The sequence below is a fragment of the Gouania willdenowi genome, chromosome 3, assembly GCF_900634775.1.
Source record: "Gouania willdenowi chromosome 3, fGouWil2.1, whole genome shotgun sequence".
NCBI classification, from domain to species: Eukaryota; Metazoa; Chordata; class Actinopteri; order Blenniiformes; family Gobiesocidae; genus Gouania; species Gouania willdenowi.
In genome coordinates, this window is record NC_041046.1 from 270,747 (window position 1) to 283,619 (window position 12,873).

The following is a 12,873-nucleotide window of genomic DNA, read 5'->3' on the forward strand; positions in this document are numbered from 1 at the left end:
TTTTCTACAGTCTATGTACAGGTAAACTCCCCACCCCCACGCTCTGCCTCATTTTTATAAAGCAGCATGAGCTCGGCTACGGAGTGGGTGGGAGGAGGGCGGGCTGTCCTCTGGCCCTACGTCACTGTGCGGGGAGGAGGAAGTCAGTGTCTCGTCTAGACACGCCCACTCATGAATGTGCATAAGTAGGACGTAAATCAGCCTGTTTGTGTAGAGTTGCTCAGAAAGTGACTTTTCAGAGGCTAAAACTCTAAAAAAACAGGCGAGTTTGGGAAAATAAACCTCAAAAACTATGTTATTGGGGTTCTTAGAACAAATGAAGATGGGTAAAAAATAACATGATATGGGACCTTTAATTCATTTCATACACACAATAAAAACCAAATTCACGATCCAGACACTACTCACTATTACAGTCTACTCACTCTTGCACACACCCCACTATTGCATATATTCCTCTACTATTGCACTCAACCCAGTGTTGCAATGAGTGAGAACAGATTTGATTTGACCATAACCAGTTTTCATCTGAGCTTTAAAAGAGCCAAATATTGGGCATTCTCTCAGTTATCGATAGACTATTCCACAGGTTTCTGCCTTGGACAGAGAGCACAGTTTGGCCAAAGGTAGATCGTCTATGAGGTATCACCAGGTCCCCTCTGGTGGTGGCTCGTGTTGACCTTTCAGAATGTTCTTTATGTTTAATAAACTCTTTTAGAGGATGGGAAAGCGAGCAAATGCAGGACCTTGTAAATAACCTCATTTGGCCATCCATGAAAAATCTAGTTAACCTCCTACTTTACTATAGCAACACATACTTCCTACTGCACTCGTAGTGACAATATGAGATCAACTGAGGATAGTGTTTCATGTGAATCTGATAGTGAGGACAGTGATCTTGATATTTAGTGATGTGTATATGATAATAAATGTAAGATAGGATATATATATTTAATATGAATAAATCACTCCTGAGTGTATGTACATGTAGTGCAGTTACTGCTCGTGTATGCAAATTGACAATTCACCAATAAATGTGTTATTTTGAAAAGTGTTTCTTTATACATTATATTTTGGCTTAATTCTATTTGTTATTCACATTTTACCTCAAATATTACCTTGAATTGAAATAACATAATGAGAAGTAATTGTGATGTTAATGCTACAGTAGAAGTTTTCTTGATAATCTTTTCATGTTTACTGTTCCTAGATAGCAACTTCAGGTATATCACACATTTCAAACTGGTTTACTTTGCACTTTAAGTGGTTATTCAGCAGTTTTGGGTTTATTTGATAAACAGATTTGAGTGCAAAATTCCCTATGTTTTCCCTTTTTTCAAAATGGGCACTATTAGCATAATTTTATCAAAAAACTGCAAGGTTGTGCGGGCAGAACTTTTTCCTGAGGAATCTCTATATATTTCTGATGTGAAATAATAAAAAAAATAGGTAGTGCCCCTATTTGTAGGCCTCTTTTAGGCTATCGACAGCAGCCTATATGTCATAATGCTTTATTGTGAAAAGGACGACAACTATCAGAGTTACTGTATCTATCCTATCCTTTACATTGACTTATGAGCTTATTAAACAGAGACAAGGAGGGGGAAAGGAGGAGAATTGGCTGTTCACACTGGGATACTCTATAGTCAGATGAAACATGAGGGTAAAAAAAGACAGAGAAAGGTGCAGAAGGAGACACAAAGTTGCAGACAGCTGGGCTAAGGGGGAGACAGAGTAAAGGTGTGACGAAGAAGAAAAGGAGTGGGAGGTTGAAACGAAAAGATAGAGGACGTTGATGGATAGTAGTGAAGTGAAACAGCTGCGAGCTTCACTTTCCTACTGCATTTATCAAATCTTTCATTTAGACAGCGAGCGGGCAGGAAAGGAGAAAGATAGAAAACCACAACAAATCTAACACCAGTAACCTCTGCTTAATGTCAAAGCGGAAGCCTTTACAAAGGACTCTCACGTGGTGAAAAGGTTGTCTGAGAAACATCTTTGTGCCACTTTTCTCATGCTAAGGTTTATTCATTTCTCCACCTACACAAATGACGATTATCTGTTGATGGCTTTAGGAAACATAAAAAGGTCCTTAAAGTTAATAGCTCAATAAATCAGTTTTATTCTCAGTGCGTCTCAGTGTCAGTTGTAGCTCACTTTGTGCTCTCAATGCAAAACCCTGGGAAGCACTCAGAGCATTTTAGTGATTCAGCTCAGATTAATCGGGGGTCAGAAGATACCTATAAACGTGACTAAAAAACCCATTGACTCTAATTACAGCTAAATTATGAGTGTACAAGTAAGATGACAAAGTCTTGAAAATTATTATGGATCAGATTATGGAGCTATTTTTTTAATTCTAGTGCAATAAAATATACTTAAATTAGTAAAATTATTGTGTCCCTGCCTGATTGAAAAGTGAAGTTTGATTCAATGTTTTATTTGCATGCTTTTCTGACAAATACAGGCTTTGATCTGTGGGTGTTTATTATGCCTATCACAATTGCTCCCACTGGTGCTGTCGGCCTGGCTGGTCTGTCAGGCCCGGTGTTCACGGACTAACTGGAAAGCCCTAGGCTTTGGAATAAGCTTGTATTGGACTTAACCTTTGATACATTGATCTCAACTGTCAGTTCTAGATGAAAGCACTCACCCTCTCCTCTGATCATGGGCACCATCATTATACATACATATATATTTATATAGTGTTGCATCACCCTCTTTTTGTCACCATACTGGTTAAATAGATTACACCCCACAACACAATATGTATAATATTTGCATCAAATTACACTTTCAGTACAACCCAAATAGCTGATGGTCAATCTATTATCCCACCCTAACTACAACTTCCCTGTTGCTTTTCCCCTCATCCAGGTGTGACACTGCCCTCTTTTTTCCACCCTCTAATAAAGTTTTTCTTACCCTTCCTTAAAGGTACAGTCTGCAACTCTTATAAAAGTGACTGTCATATTTGCTAAAGCTGTCACTATATAAGGACAGCTTTACATCAAACTAGTAGTTTGTGTGAAAAAAAAAAAAAAAAAAAAAAACAGTCTCATTGAGTCCCGCCTGCTGCTCCAGCAGCCTTTGGCAGATTGCCAGAATGCACCGCGACCGAGCAAAAAGAACCAATCAGAGCCAGGATTGTGTTTGATGGACTGTCTGACAGCTGTTGCTCACAGGGCCCACCCCTTTCCCGGGCTGGAGCACCGTTTTTTTTTTTTTAACAGTGTATGGTCTAGAGGAGTAGAAGATAGAATTGGTGACTTTTCTGCTTGAAAAGTAATTACTGCTGCCTGATTTACATTATGTTTGATTTGTAATTGTTACACTAGAACTCTGTGGTGCATGTGTTTGTGTGTGCGCAGCAGCCTCCGTGTGAGCTGCTGTAAGTGACACTGTTGTTGCTGCTGCTAGAATCTGGTGTGTGCACATAGAGAGAGAGAAGCGCTGCAGTAACATGCTTTATATTACTGTGATGTTGCTGTCGGACTAACGTTAGCTTATTAGCTCCTCTGAGGGAGGGACTTTGGAAAGTTTGGAGGCAGGGCAACAGAGCAGTGGGAAGGGAGGGGGAGAGAGGGATCTGAGAGTTGCTGACTGAACCTTTAAGGTGGGCAGAATTGTGCAATAAAACAAATGTGTTTGTTTATTTGCAATAACTATAAATAGACCATGACAGCATGTGCAGACAAGTTTAAAAAAAGGAAAAAAACAAGTGCTGAAAATTCACCAAACATTTTAAAAGCAGATGTCGGGACACATTTTGTATTGAATGAATAGGAGAATCCCAAGTTTCACTACCAAATGAAGACACTGAAGTCAAAGTATGAGCTATGCCTTTTCATTCAGCAGAGGATGGGGAGAAGTGAGAACAGAATAATTCACCATGGATATAGGGAGGTTAGACATAAAAAAAAAATATCTATTTTGATTTACAATTCAACGTGAAGACATTTATGTATTTGGTTTTTGAAGCATTTTCCTATAAATATAGAATATATTTCATTCTTATATTATTGCTTGGATTAACTGATTAAAAAAACTAAGCACATTGCCTAGTATGAATGGAGTGTGTGCATGAGTGTTCCGGAAGGAGTCTCACTTCTGTTAGTCTGCTCCAGGGCAGTTGTGGCAACAATAGTAGCTTACCGCCACCATGTGTGGAGTGTCTATGAAAGGGGCTATCTAAAGTCTGATGCATTATTAGTAGTAACAAGGACATAGTTATGCAACGTTAGGCATCGTGGTAAATCGAGAAATCAAATCGAATCTTATCGTTGAGATCATAATCGGAATTAAATTGTGAGACCAGGAAAAAAAAAAAAAAAAAAAAAAAAAAAAAAGCACAGCCCTAATGAAAAGTACAAACTGGCAGTAACATTCAAGACATTTTTACTGACTTAATTGCATCAAAGATTTCTTACCTTGACACCAAAAGGACAGTCATTGGAACAGAGGCCGCTGAGCACTGAGGAACAAAGGGAGAAAGCCACAATGAGCATTGTGCATTGTAAAGCATCATGTTCCTCAATATGATGTAGGCAAATAGTCTTTGTTTGTGAGAATGTGAACACGTTACTATAAACACCAACAACTGTTATGACCCCCTCTAGGATGTAATATCAAAGATTGCGGGGCCTCAACAAAAACAGGATGCCACACAGGAAGCAAAGGTTATCAAAAGTATTTATTGACAAAATCTTAAAAGTAGCAACACAACAAACTAAAAGTAACAAAAGTAGGGAGGACACTGGGCCAGCGTCAACCCTCTAAACTACAAAACTTACAAAAGACTAAGACTACACAAAGACACAAACTGGACAACCAGAAATTTCCAGCCCAAACTAAAATAACAAACTTACAGGACGTTGAGTGGGGAGCAGAAGAACTCTCCCCCAATGTCTGCTGCTGGTCTCATGTTGTGCCTAACTCTGGTCCTTTCAGCCCTTTATACAGCTCTTCCTCCCTCTCCTACCTGATTACTGATGTGAATCAGGTGTGTTAGGAGAGCGGAGGAGGGGCAGGCTGAGACGCCATGAGGAACCAGCCGTAACAACAACAAAAAAGAAAGACAAGGACATTTTTGCTCAGTAGTAAACTTGGAAAAGGATTTCCTCCTGTGTTCAGTAACAGGCTACATATATGTTAAGATTGATTAAAACCAGGTCTAAAAGAGAAAAAAAACATGTGAGTTAAACAAAGTACAAGGGTGAGGAGGTTAAAAAGAAAGAGCAGCTTTGAGAAACTTTTGAATTAAATATGCAAACAATTATCACTGCATGTGTGGACAAGGTTGCTTGGAGAGCAATTCTCTTATTTGTGTCCACTAGCATTGCATTAACAAAATCTGCCTAACTGCTAATCAGTCTTTAGCAAAGTGACTTCATAAGCATACTAATAGGGTCCTGGCTCTGGGTTGCCCTGATCTGTCTGATGGACTCGCAGTGAATCTCAGCTCTCTGTTAATGGGGTTGACAACCAGCAATGTGCTAAACAAAAGGTGGACTCAGTCCCCTTCACAACATGGGTGTTGCACATTGTCATGTAAACAGATGAATTCAAAATTGACTCTGTTTACTGTATCAACAGACTTTATCAATATTAATGGCCAAAATTCATGGAATTTCAGATAATGTGTCAGGGCAAAATTGTTAGTTATGTTTATTAACATATTTACTGATAGACCTTATTCTTTTTAAGGCTTTAAGTTCAGACTTTTCATTTCTGCTGTCTCATGTTTTCTGCTCTCTTCTCGAGGTCAGCTTCCCAAAACACATCTTATCCCTCAGACATAGAGGCATGACACACTCACATGCCTACACACACTCACATAGTCACACATACACACCCAATACACATCCATTCATACACACAAACACCATACATGCACACACCTCCAACACTCACGACAATCAGGAGATACCAGAGAACTGGTTGTTTTGACCTAAAGAAGAAACTGTCTCTCTTCACCCTCTTCTTTCACCTCCACCCTGTCCTCTTTATCTCCTGGGGGTAGGAGGGAGGGGGACTGAGGGGGAATATACGTGATGAGTTAGAACTGTGCCACTCAATCATCGGACGTCCACCCGGGCGGTCACTAATTTTGTCCATCTTTGTACTCTTTTTTTTATTCAGTTTTATAATAAACCTTTTTTTATAAAATCATCAATGCCTCGCCTGGACTCCATCACTCAACCAGAGCAAAAAATCATGTCTCCAAATGAGGTCAACCGCAAATTTGCTGTGACAAATGTAAATCTGGAAAATACATAAATAGGAATTAAAGGAAGCAATACAGCAGTAGAGAGGCGAGAGAACAGTGAATTGTTTGTTCACCTGGCCATTTTGTTTTTTTACCCCCCACATTTATACACTTTGATATTTCTGAAAAAGTAAGAATTTTCTCAAAGCTTTTAAACAGTGGGTCTTATAAACAACTCAGTTATTTTCAATAAGTCTCAGTTTAATTAATTCTGTGTCATAGTTCCCAGGTCTTCCTGCTCGTGTCTCCACCTCCCAGTGATGTGGGTTTGTTGGGTCACCCATGTTTGGCACTCAGGTGTGGTCCATTTCTAATTAAGCAATCCTGGCTGAGTGTTTAGACACTGAGGCTGTGTTCGAAATCACATACCAATGTAGTAGTCATACTAAGTCTGCTGTCTTGACATTTTTAAAGTACACACGGTAGGTACACTAGTCATACTCAACCGCCCCATGATGCATTGCGAGTGAAAGTTAAAATTGTCCTGGGACAAGCTTCAAGCTGAAAGTCAAACATCCCTGTTTCAGAACAAAAGCATCTCTTCTCGTCTTCCTAGTTTGAACGCTTTTTTAAATAGAGCTCTTGTTTTAAAGTCAACCAGACATTTTTTCAGTAGCACATTGGTGAGTCTCCAAAAATGTCGGCATGAAATGTGTGTCTACGAGTTTCATGGATCAAATGTCCAGATATTGAGATTCTACTTGGTCACTTTCTCACTTAAAATGCTTTCAGAACTTTCAAAGGTGGCAAATTAATGGGGTATTTAGCATCAGTGTGCTTCTAGTTTCTGTCGTCGTAGGTTTGAAATGCATCTTGGGGACAAAGCGTCTTTCTGCACAACAGCCTGGTGTAGATGAGACGACCTTGAGCGGCTGGCTTTGGGAGCCAAAGATGATAAGCGATTTGTTTTCGATTCAATAGGCTTTGGTCCCGGTCTCTCAGCAAGTAATTCAATAAGGTGGCTTTTCAACGAGCAAGCTGAGCATTCAACTTCTCCAAGTTCGATTCAATTCTGTGTAAACGTTCTTTTGAGATCACTCATCACATGAGTCTGAGTGTTGAGAGCCCTGTTCTAACCTTCAGAAATGACTGGCAGCCTTCCTAAAACAGCTGCCGACGTAATGCGGACTTTGCGATAGGTCAGAAAGCTACCAGCTCCAATCACAGGGCTCGAGACAGCGACCAAATTGGTCACAAATGCAACTATTTTTTCAGTGTTTGTGAGTGAAAATTTTATCTGGTTGCATCCGTGCAAGTGCGTATGGAAGAATTTATTTTGGACGGAGCGGCTGAGGGCTTCGTCCCGTCCCACAGAGTGCATTTCTTTCTCTCTCTCTTCACGCTGCGGGTGAGGAGACGGTGCACGCTCACGTAACGAGTCCTTCACTGAGTGCGCGCCAACATTGAGAGCAGCAGTAAAAAGGAAGAACGTGCTGAGCTCAGTGATAGAGCGTACACGCTCATCAGAATAATCATGGAGGGACCAGAACTGATGGACAATGATACCAAATGTTCAGCTGTGGTTCTATCAGGGCAGGGGTCTGCAACCTGCGGCACTGGAGCCTCATGTGACTCTTTTGCAATGGCTCCCTATAGCTTAAAAAAAAAAAAAAAAAACTATTAAAATAGTTATTTTTTATAGAAGCTATTAATGATTAATGACAAATAAAATCAAGATATAACAATTTGTTAACCTAAAATAAATCACATTGTGCAATGACTCAGCACCTTCCGACTTCACCTCCTGCAACATCTACAGACCATCAACTTTCCTGCACCTGTGACTAACCTTAAGTTTTAAATCCCTGGTAAGATAACTAAACCAACAAATACACTATTCTGGAATTAAATAGAGATTTTAATTGTGTGGGGACAGATGAATTTAACCACCAATGTGCCGGTTAAATATGCATGATTTATGTGTGGCAAGAAATGAGTAATTAGCATGTGTTGACCACATGATCATGTGTTATCAAATTCAAGTTACTTTTTGTAGCCTTTCAAATACATTTACTGTTTTTTTTCTTAATGTGAATTTATTTTATTTTAAACTGTTTTTAAGTTCCCATTTACATGATCAATATAAATCAAATTAAATTAAATCAAACATTATTCTATATATATTTAAATATATAGAATTTAATACACTGTATTGTCTTCATTGAGAAGGTATTTTTCAGCTCAAGGATGAGGCAAAATTGCTCCTTGTAGAGTAAAGATTGCAGACCCCTGACCAGGGGAAGAGGGTTAGGAGACCCCACTATAAGAACTGGACCCTCTGAATTAAATTCCATGGGGTGAAGCAATGCAGATGCTAAATTGGTTACGCTACTGTTAAGCTAATTCAAGTACAGCATTTCTGTTATTTTTTAAAAAAAATTGTTACGTCTTCTTTTAAAATTATACAAAATAAATTACCTGTTATTTCAGCCACTGCTTGTTGCAGAAAAACTTAATACTGACACTAAAACATTAAAACATTTAGCAAATATGTCTCAATTCATTGTCAATCTTTAGTTCATAGAAAACTACAGTGTACCAGTTCAGTCAACTATTCATTAGAATGCATGGCTATGCTGATGAATAGTATAACAAAGCAGCAGCAAGGACAGATACGGGTGGGAAAAAAAGAGCAGAGAAAATGCGACCGCCCTCGTCGAGAAGCAGAAGAGAAAAATAGGTAAAGGTGTAGCATTCCAGCAGCAGTCCAACTGTCAGATAGATCTGGAAAACTTAAAGACAAGCAAACTTTCTTGTAGCTTTTTGCAAATTAAGAGAACAACTCCTTTTGGAGGTAAATGTTTTTCATGAAAAACTCCAACAAAAAAGATTTTTCCTTAACAAAATGTTCCATATGCCTGTTTATTATGACATTAATCTTTAAAAATTTGACAGAATTTATTGAGTTGTAAAAAGTTGCTGCCACGAAATGTAATTTCAGTAGTGAAATAAGATACAATGATGCATGCAGGATAATGTGTGTTGATTTTTCAAGACTTGCCACAAGTATACTGTACTCAGAAGACCATGTCTCCCTTTTAAACAAGACTTTTCTTTCTTTACGTGCTTTGACTCAAGAATAAATGGTGTCAGAGTTGTAAAGGCAAATCCACTTCTTTGAAGTTTACAAGTTTATGAGGAACCTACCTGCCACAGTATTCTGATGAAATCTATCATCAAAGACAAATATGCCATCTCTGACTCAAGCTGAACTCATAGCTACAGCTTAAACTTGTACACCAGGTGCGAAAAGGTACTACCGCATATCACAGGAAAAATCCTTGAACTCTTGCTTGGTCAACAGACAAGATGCTTTTGGCTCCGATGTAAGGTTCTAGTTCTGAGGTGAGTGACTAAAGAAAGTTTGTCCACAGTGTCATCTCGCTATTGCTAATAAACTATAAATAAATGAATGAATAAAATATGGTTGTATGGATAGATTTATGAACAAAATGAATTAATAACTTAATTAATTATTTTTTGAATGATTTAACGAGTGCTCCACAGTTGGCTTTGAGCATGACAGAGGTTGGAGGCCTTTTTTCTCATGTCTATTGATTTTAATATAGTTTGTTTTAGCTTCTTAAGTTTCTACTCACTAGTTTTGTTGCATGGTGAAACATATAGCCACAAGGTTATTTATTGTTGCTATCTGCCCATAAACTTAAAAAGCTTGGGATCACAGAAGCCAGGTTACAATGGACCTACATTCTCCATCCAGCAGTAAAGCTTCTTATCTGAAGCCTCCATTTTCAATTTGTAAACCAAGCTAAAGCAAGACTAAATAATGAATAGTAAATAGTAAATGGACTTGACTTATATAGCGCTTTTATGCCTACACTGAAGTAGTCCCAAAGCACTTTACAATATCAACTCATTCACCCATTCACACTCACATTCACACACCAAGGGGACTGAGCTGCATAGACTGATATAGACTGGGATCGAATCTCCAACCTCTAGATCAGGAGTAGACCCCTCTACCACCTGAGCCACGGTCGCCTGAATGATTGAAATAATGAGTTAAAGGTCAAACAGCCATTGGAATTGAACCTGGCAGGCTGCTGTTCACTCCATCTAACCAGACATCAGAATTGTCCCTCCCAATGCACCGATTTTTGAAAAGTCCCTCATGTATTGAACCCTCCACACCCCTGAGAAAACAACCTGTAGCAAGATTTATGACCCTAGTTCCACCTGATGGTATACAGTTCTGGGTAAAGTTCTCAGTTGAAACATATAAGAGAGCTGCTTGAAACTTTAAGTCTAAACCTAACAGTTACATTCACACTTGATGAATGAATGATTAAGCATAAATCTACGTGGCAAATTGTGAATATACAAGATAAGAGCCAAAGTTAGCCTTGCGGCTACCAATCAAGGAGTTAAAAACAACTGAATCTGAACAAAATATTGCATCATTATATAACATTTGCAAAAAGTCTGAGATGTTAAAGTATTTAAATAAACATCCACAGATTATATCTAACAGATGTAAACAATTATCAATTTCACATGTGAGCTTATATGTCTTAAAAAAAAAAGCTATTCAGATTGTGAAAAACTAGTTAATGTCAATGGATATACAACATTGGTCTGCACCATTTAAACAACCAGACAAATCTCATGATTGGGCACGGGATACAGTCTCCGGCTCTATGCGTAAAGAGGCAAGTTTATAAATAGGAAAATGAAACTGAAGACAAAACCCCTCATTACTTTGACAGTGAGGTGTTCTGGAGAACCTAAAGCCAGAAGTAGAAACAGGCCCACATCTAATTACACTGCTAAGCACGGAATTAACATATCACACGCTTTCGTCCAGATTGATCTGTGAAGCACATAGGTGATCAATAAATCAGAGACTTTGAATTCATCCCTGTTTGTTAAAATGTGCAGCAAGAACACAATGCCATGACCTCATGATATACAGTACTCTCCTCTGTATGGACTGTATGTGTAGGTGAAGGTATTCACAAGTTTGTAGATACTGAAACATCATGGGTTTGGTGACCACCTCTGAAAACAGGAGGTCTGACCTACCAACTGAGCCACAGCCGGGGCAGCAGGGACTCTCAGCATGAGTACACACAGTAGTACACACAAAGCCTACACTAAATTACTGTCAGCTGCGGTGGAATCAGGCAGAAAATGAAATCATTTGTTCACAGCTAAAATAAATGGAGTGAACTGAATAAAATAAGTGATCACACATAGAACTGTAGTTTTATGTGCACTGCAACAAGAATGGAATTTGGGGTATAATAATGCAAATCTATTCAAATTAAACCACACTGGAAAATGAAATCATGTCCTGCCCTTCAGCCAAACTTTCTCTTTATATCAATGTCAGAATAAATTACAAGACATCACCAAGATTAGACACAAAGGTCATGTTTCATTATGTCACAGGTCATTACACACGGGTCACATCTGTTGAAATCAAAACAATTATGAAGGAAGCATCTTTCAGGAACATTCAAAAAATAAATCAAAAATTTTTGAGCTAAAAAATGAATCTGGGGAATCTAAAATTGAATATGGTGAGCCAAGTGACAGCAATGTACCATTAGATGATTCCATGCATGGACACACTGCTTAATCCCTCAGTCACTAGTGTGGCTCTGCCAAATGTATTATTATGGTCAAAGACATTGCAACTGTACAGTGTTCGTCTCTGAGTGCTGCACTTAATGAATCACAATATCAAAAAGTAACGGGAGAAGTGAGTGGCGAGCAACCTTTGTCTCAGCCACTATTCTAAGCCAGTCACTGAAAAACGTGCATGATATTGTTGTAGGAGATGATGCAGAACTTCATGTGGAAATCTATTAATTTTATTCTCATCTACCAGGTAAAAGCAATCTTTTGAGGGCAGGGGTTTGATTGAATTTGAGGAATACTTGAGGCTGCTCCTTTCACTTTCCTCAGCTGACAAATGCATGTAGAATATAGTAACAACCCCATTTTCAGGACGAGATTATTGAAAGTCCAATTCGTTTGAGTCGGTGAGAACACAAATGAAGTCTAATGTGAATCAGGCAAGCTAATTGGTTTTGGCCGATCTTAGAGCGTTTCCAATTTAAGCCTCTGACAGAGAGCTGATTGACAGCACTGTATATCAATAAATGCTGCTCATATGAAAAAGGAAAGCAGTGAATAGGAGCAGGCGTAAACTGTATATCCCTAATGAACGATCTGAGTTACAGTGCAAAAAAACAAGAAGCTCTGTAACTGCTGAGGTTTTCTGTCAGTTAAAGGCACATCAAAGAATGTGCTGTGATCAGAAACTGAGCCAAATATAGGTGATAAAATTATTATTTGTTGTGTGGAGTCCTCCTATTATTCAGATACGTTGGTGTATATTTTATATTTCTTTTGATTTCACACCAGCAACCCCCCTGTATTTCCTTTGATAGATTACTGCATTTTTTGCTCTGATGAAGTAAAACTTGTTTAGATCCTACTGTACCTAATGACACACTCAGACTCTATTTAAAAAAGCCCAGATGGACCAGTGCCAGTGAACCCTGCATCTGCTGGGATCAAAACATTGAAGGCCGTCTTAAGAAACTTTATGTATATTTTTTTCTGCCAACTAAATG

General features: G+C 38.7%; 1 protein-coding gene across 1 annotated transcript in view; it reads right to left on the minus strand.

Annotated features, from left to right (window-relative positions):
• The window catches only part of itfg1 (integrin alpha FG-GAP repeat containing 1), a 223,503-nt gene that overhangs the window by 59,231 nt on the left and 151,399 nt on the right, over nucleotides 1-12,873 (minus strand). Inside the window, exon 13 of the mRNA XM_028441662.1 lies at nucleotides 4,431-4,474. Within this exon, the coding sequence (XP_028297463.1) occupies nucleotides 4,431-4,474 (44 nt within the window). The remainder of the gene's footprint in view (nucleotides 1-4,430; nucleotides 4,475-12,873) is intronic.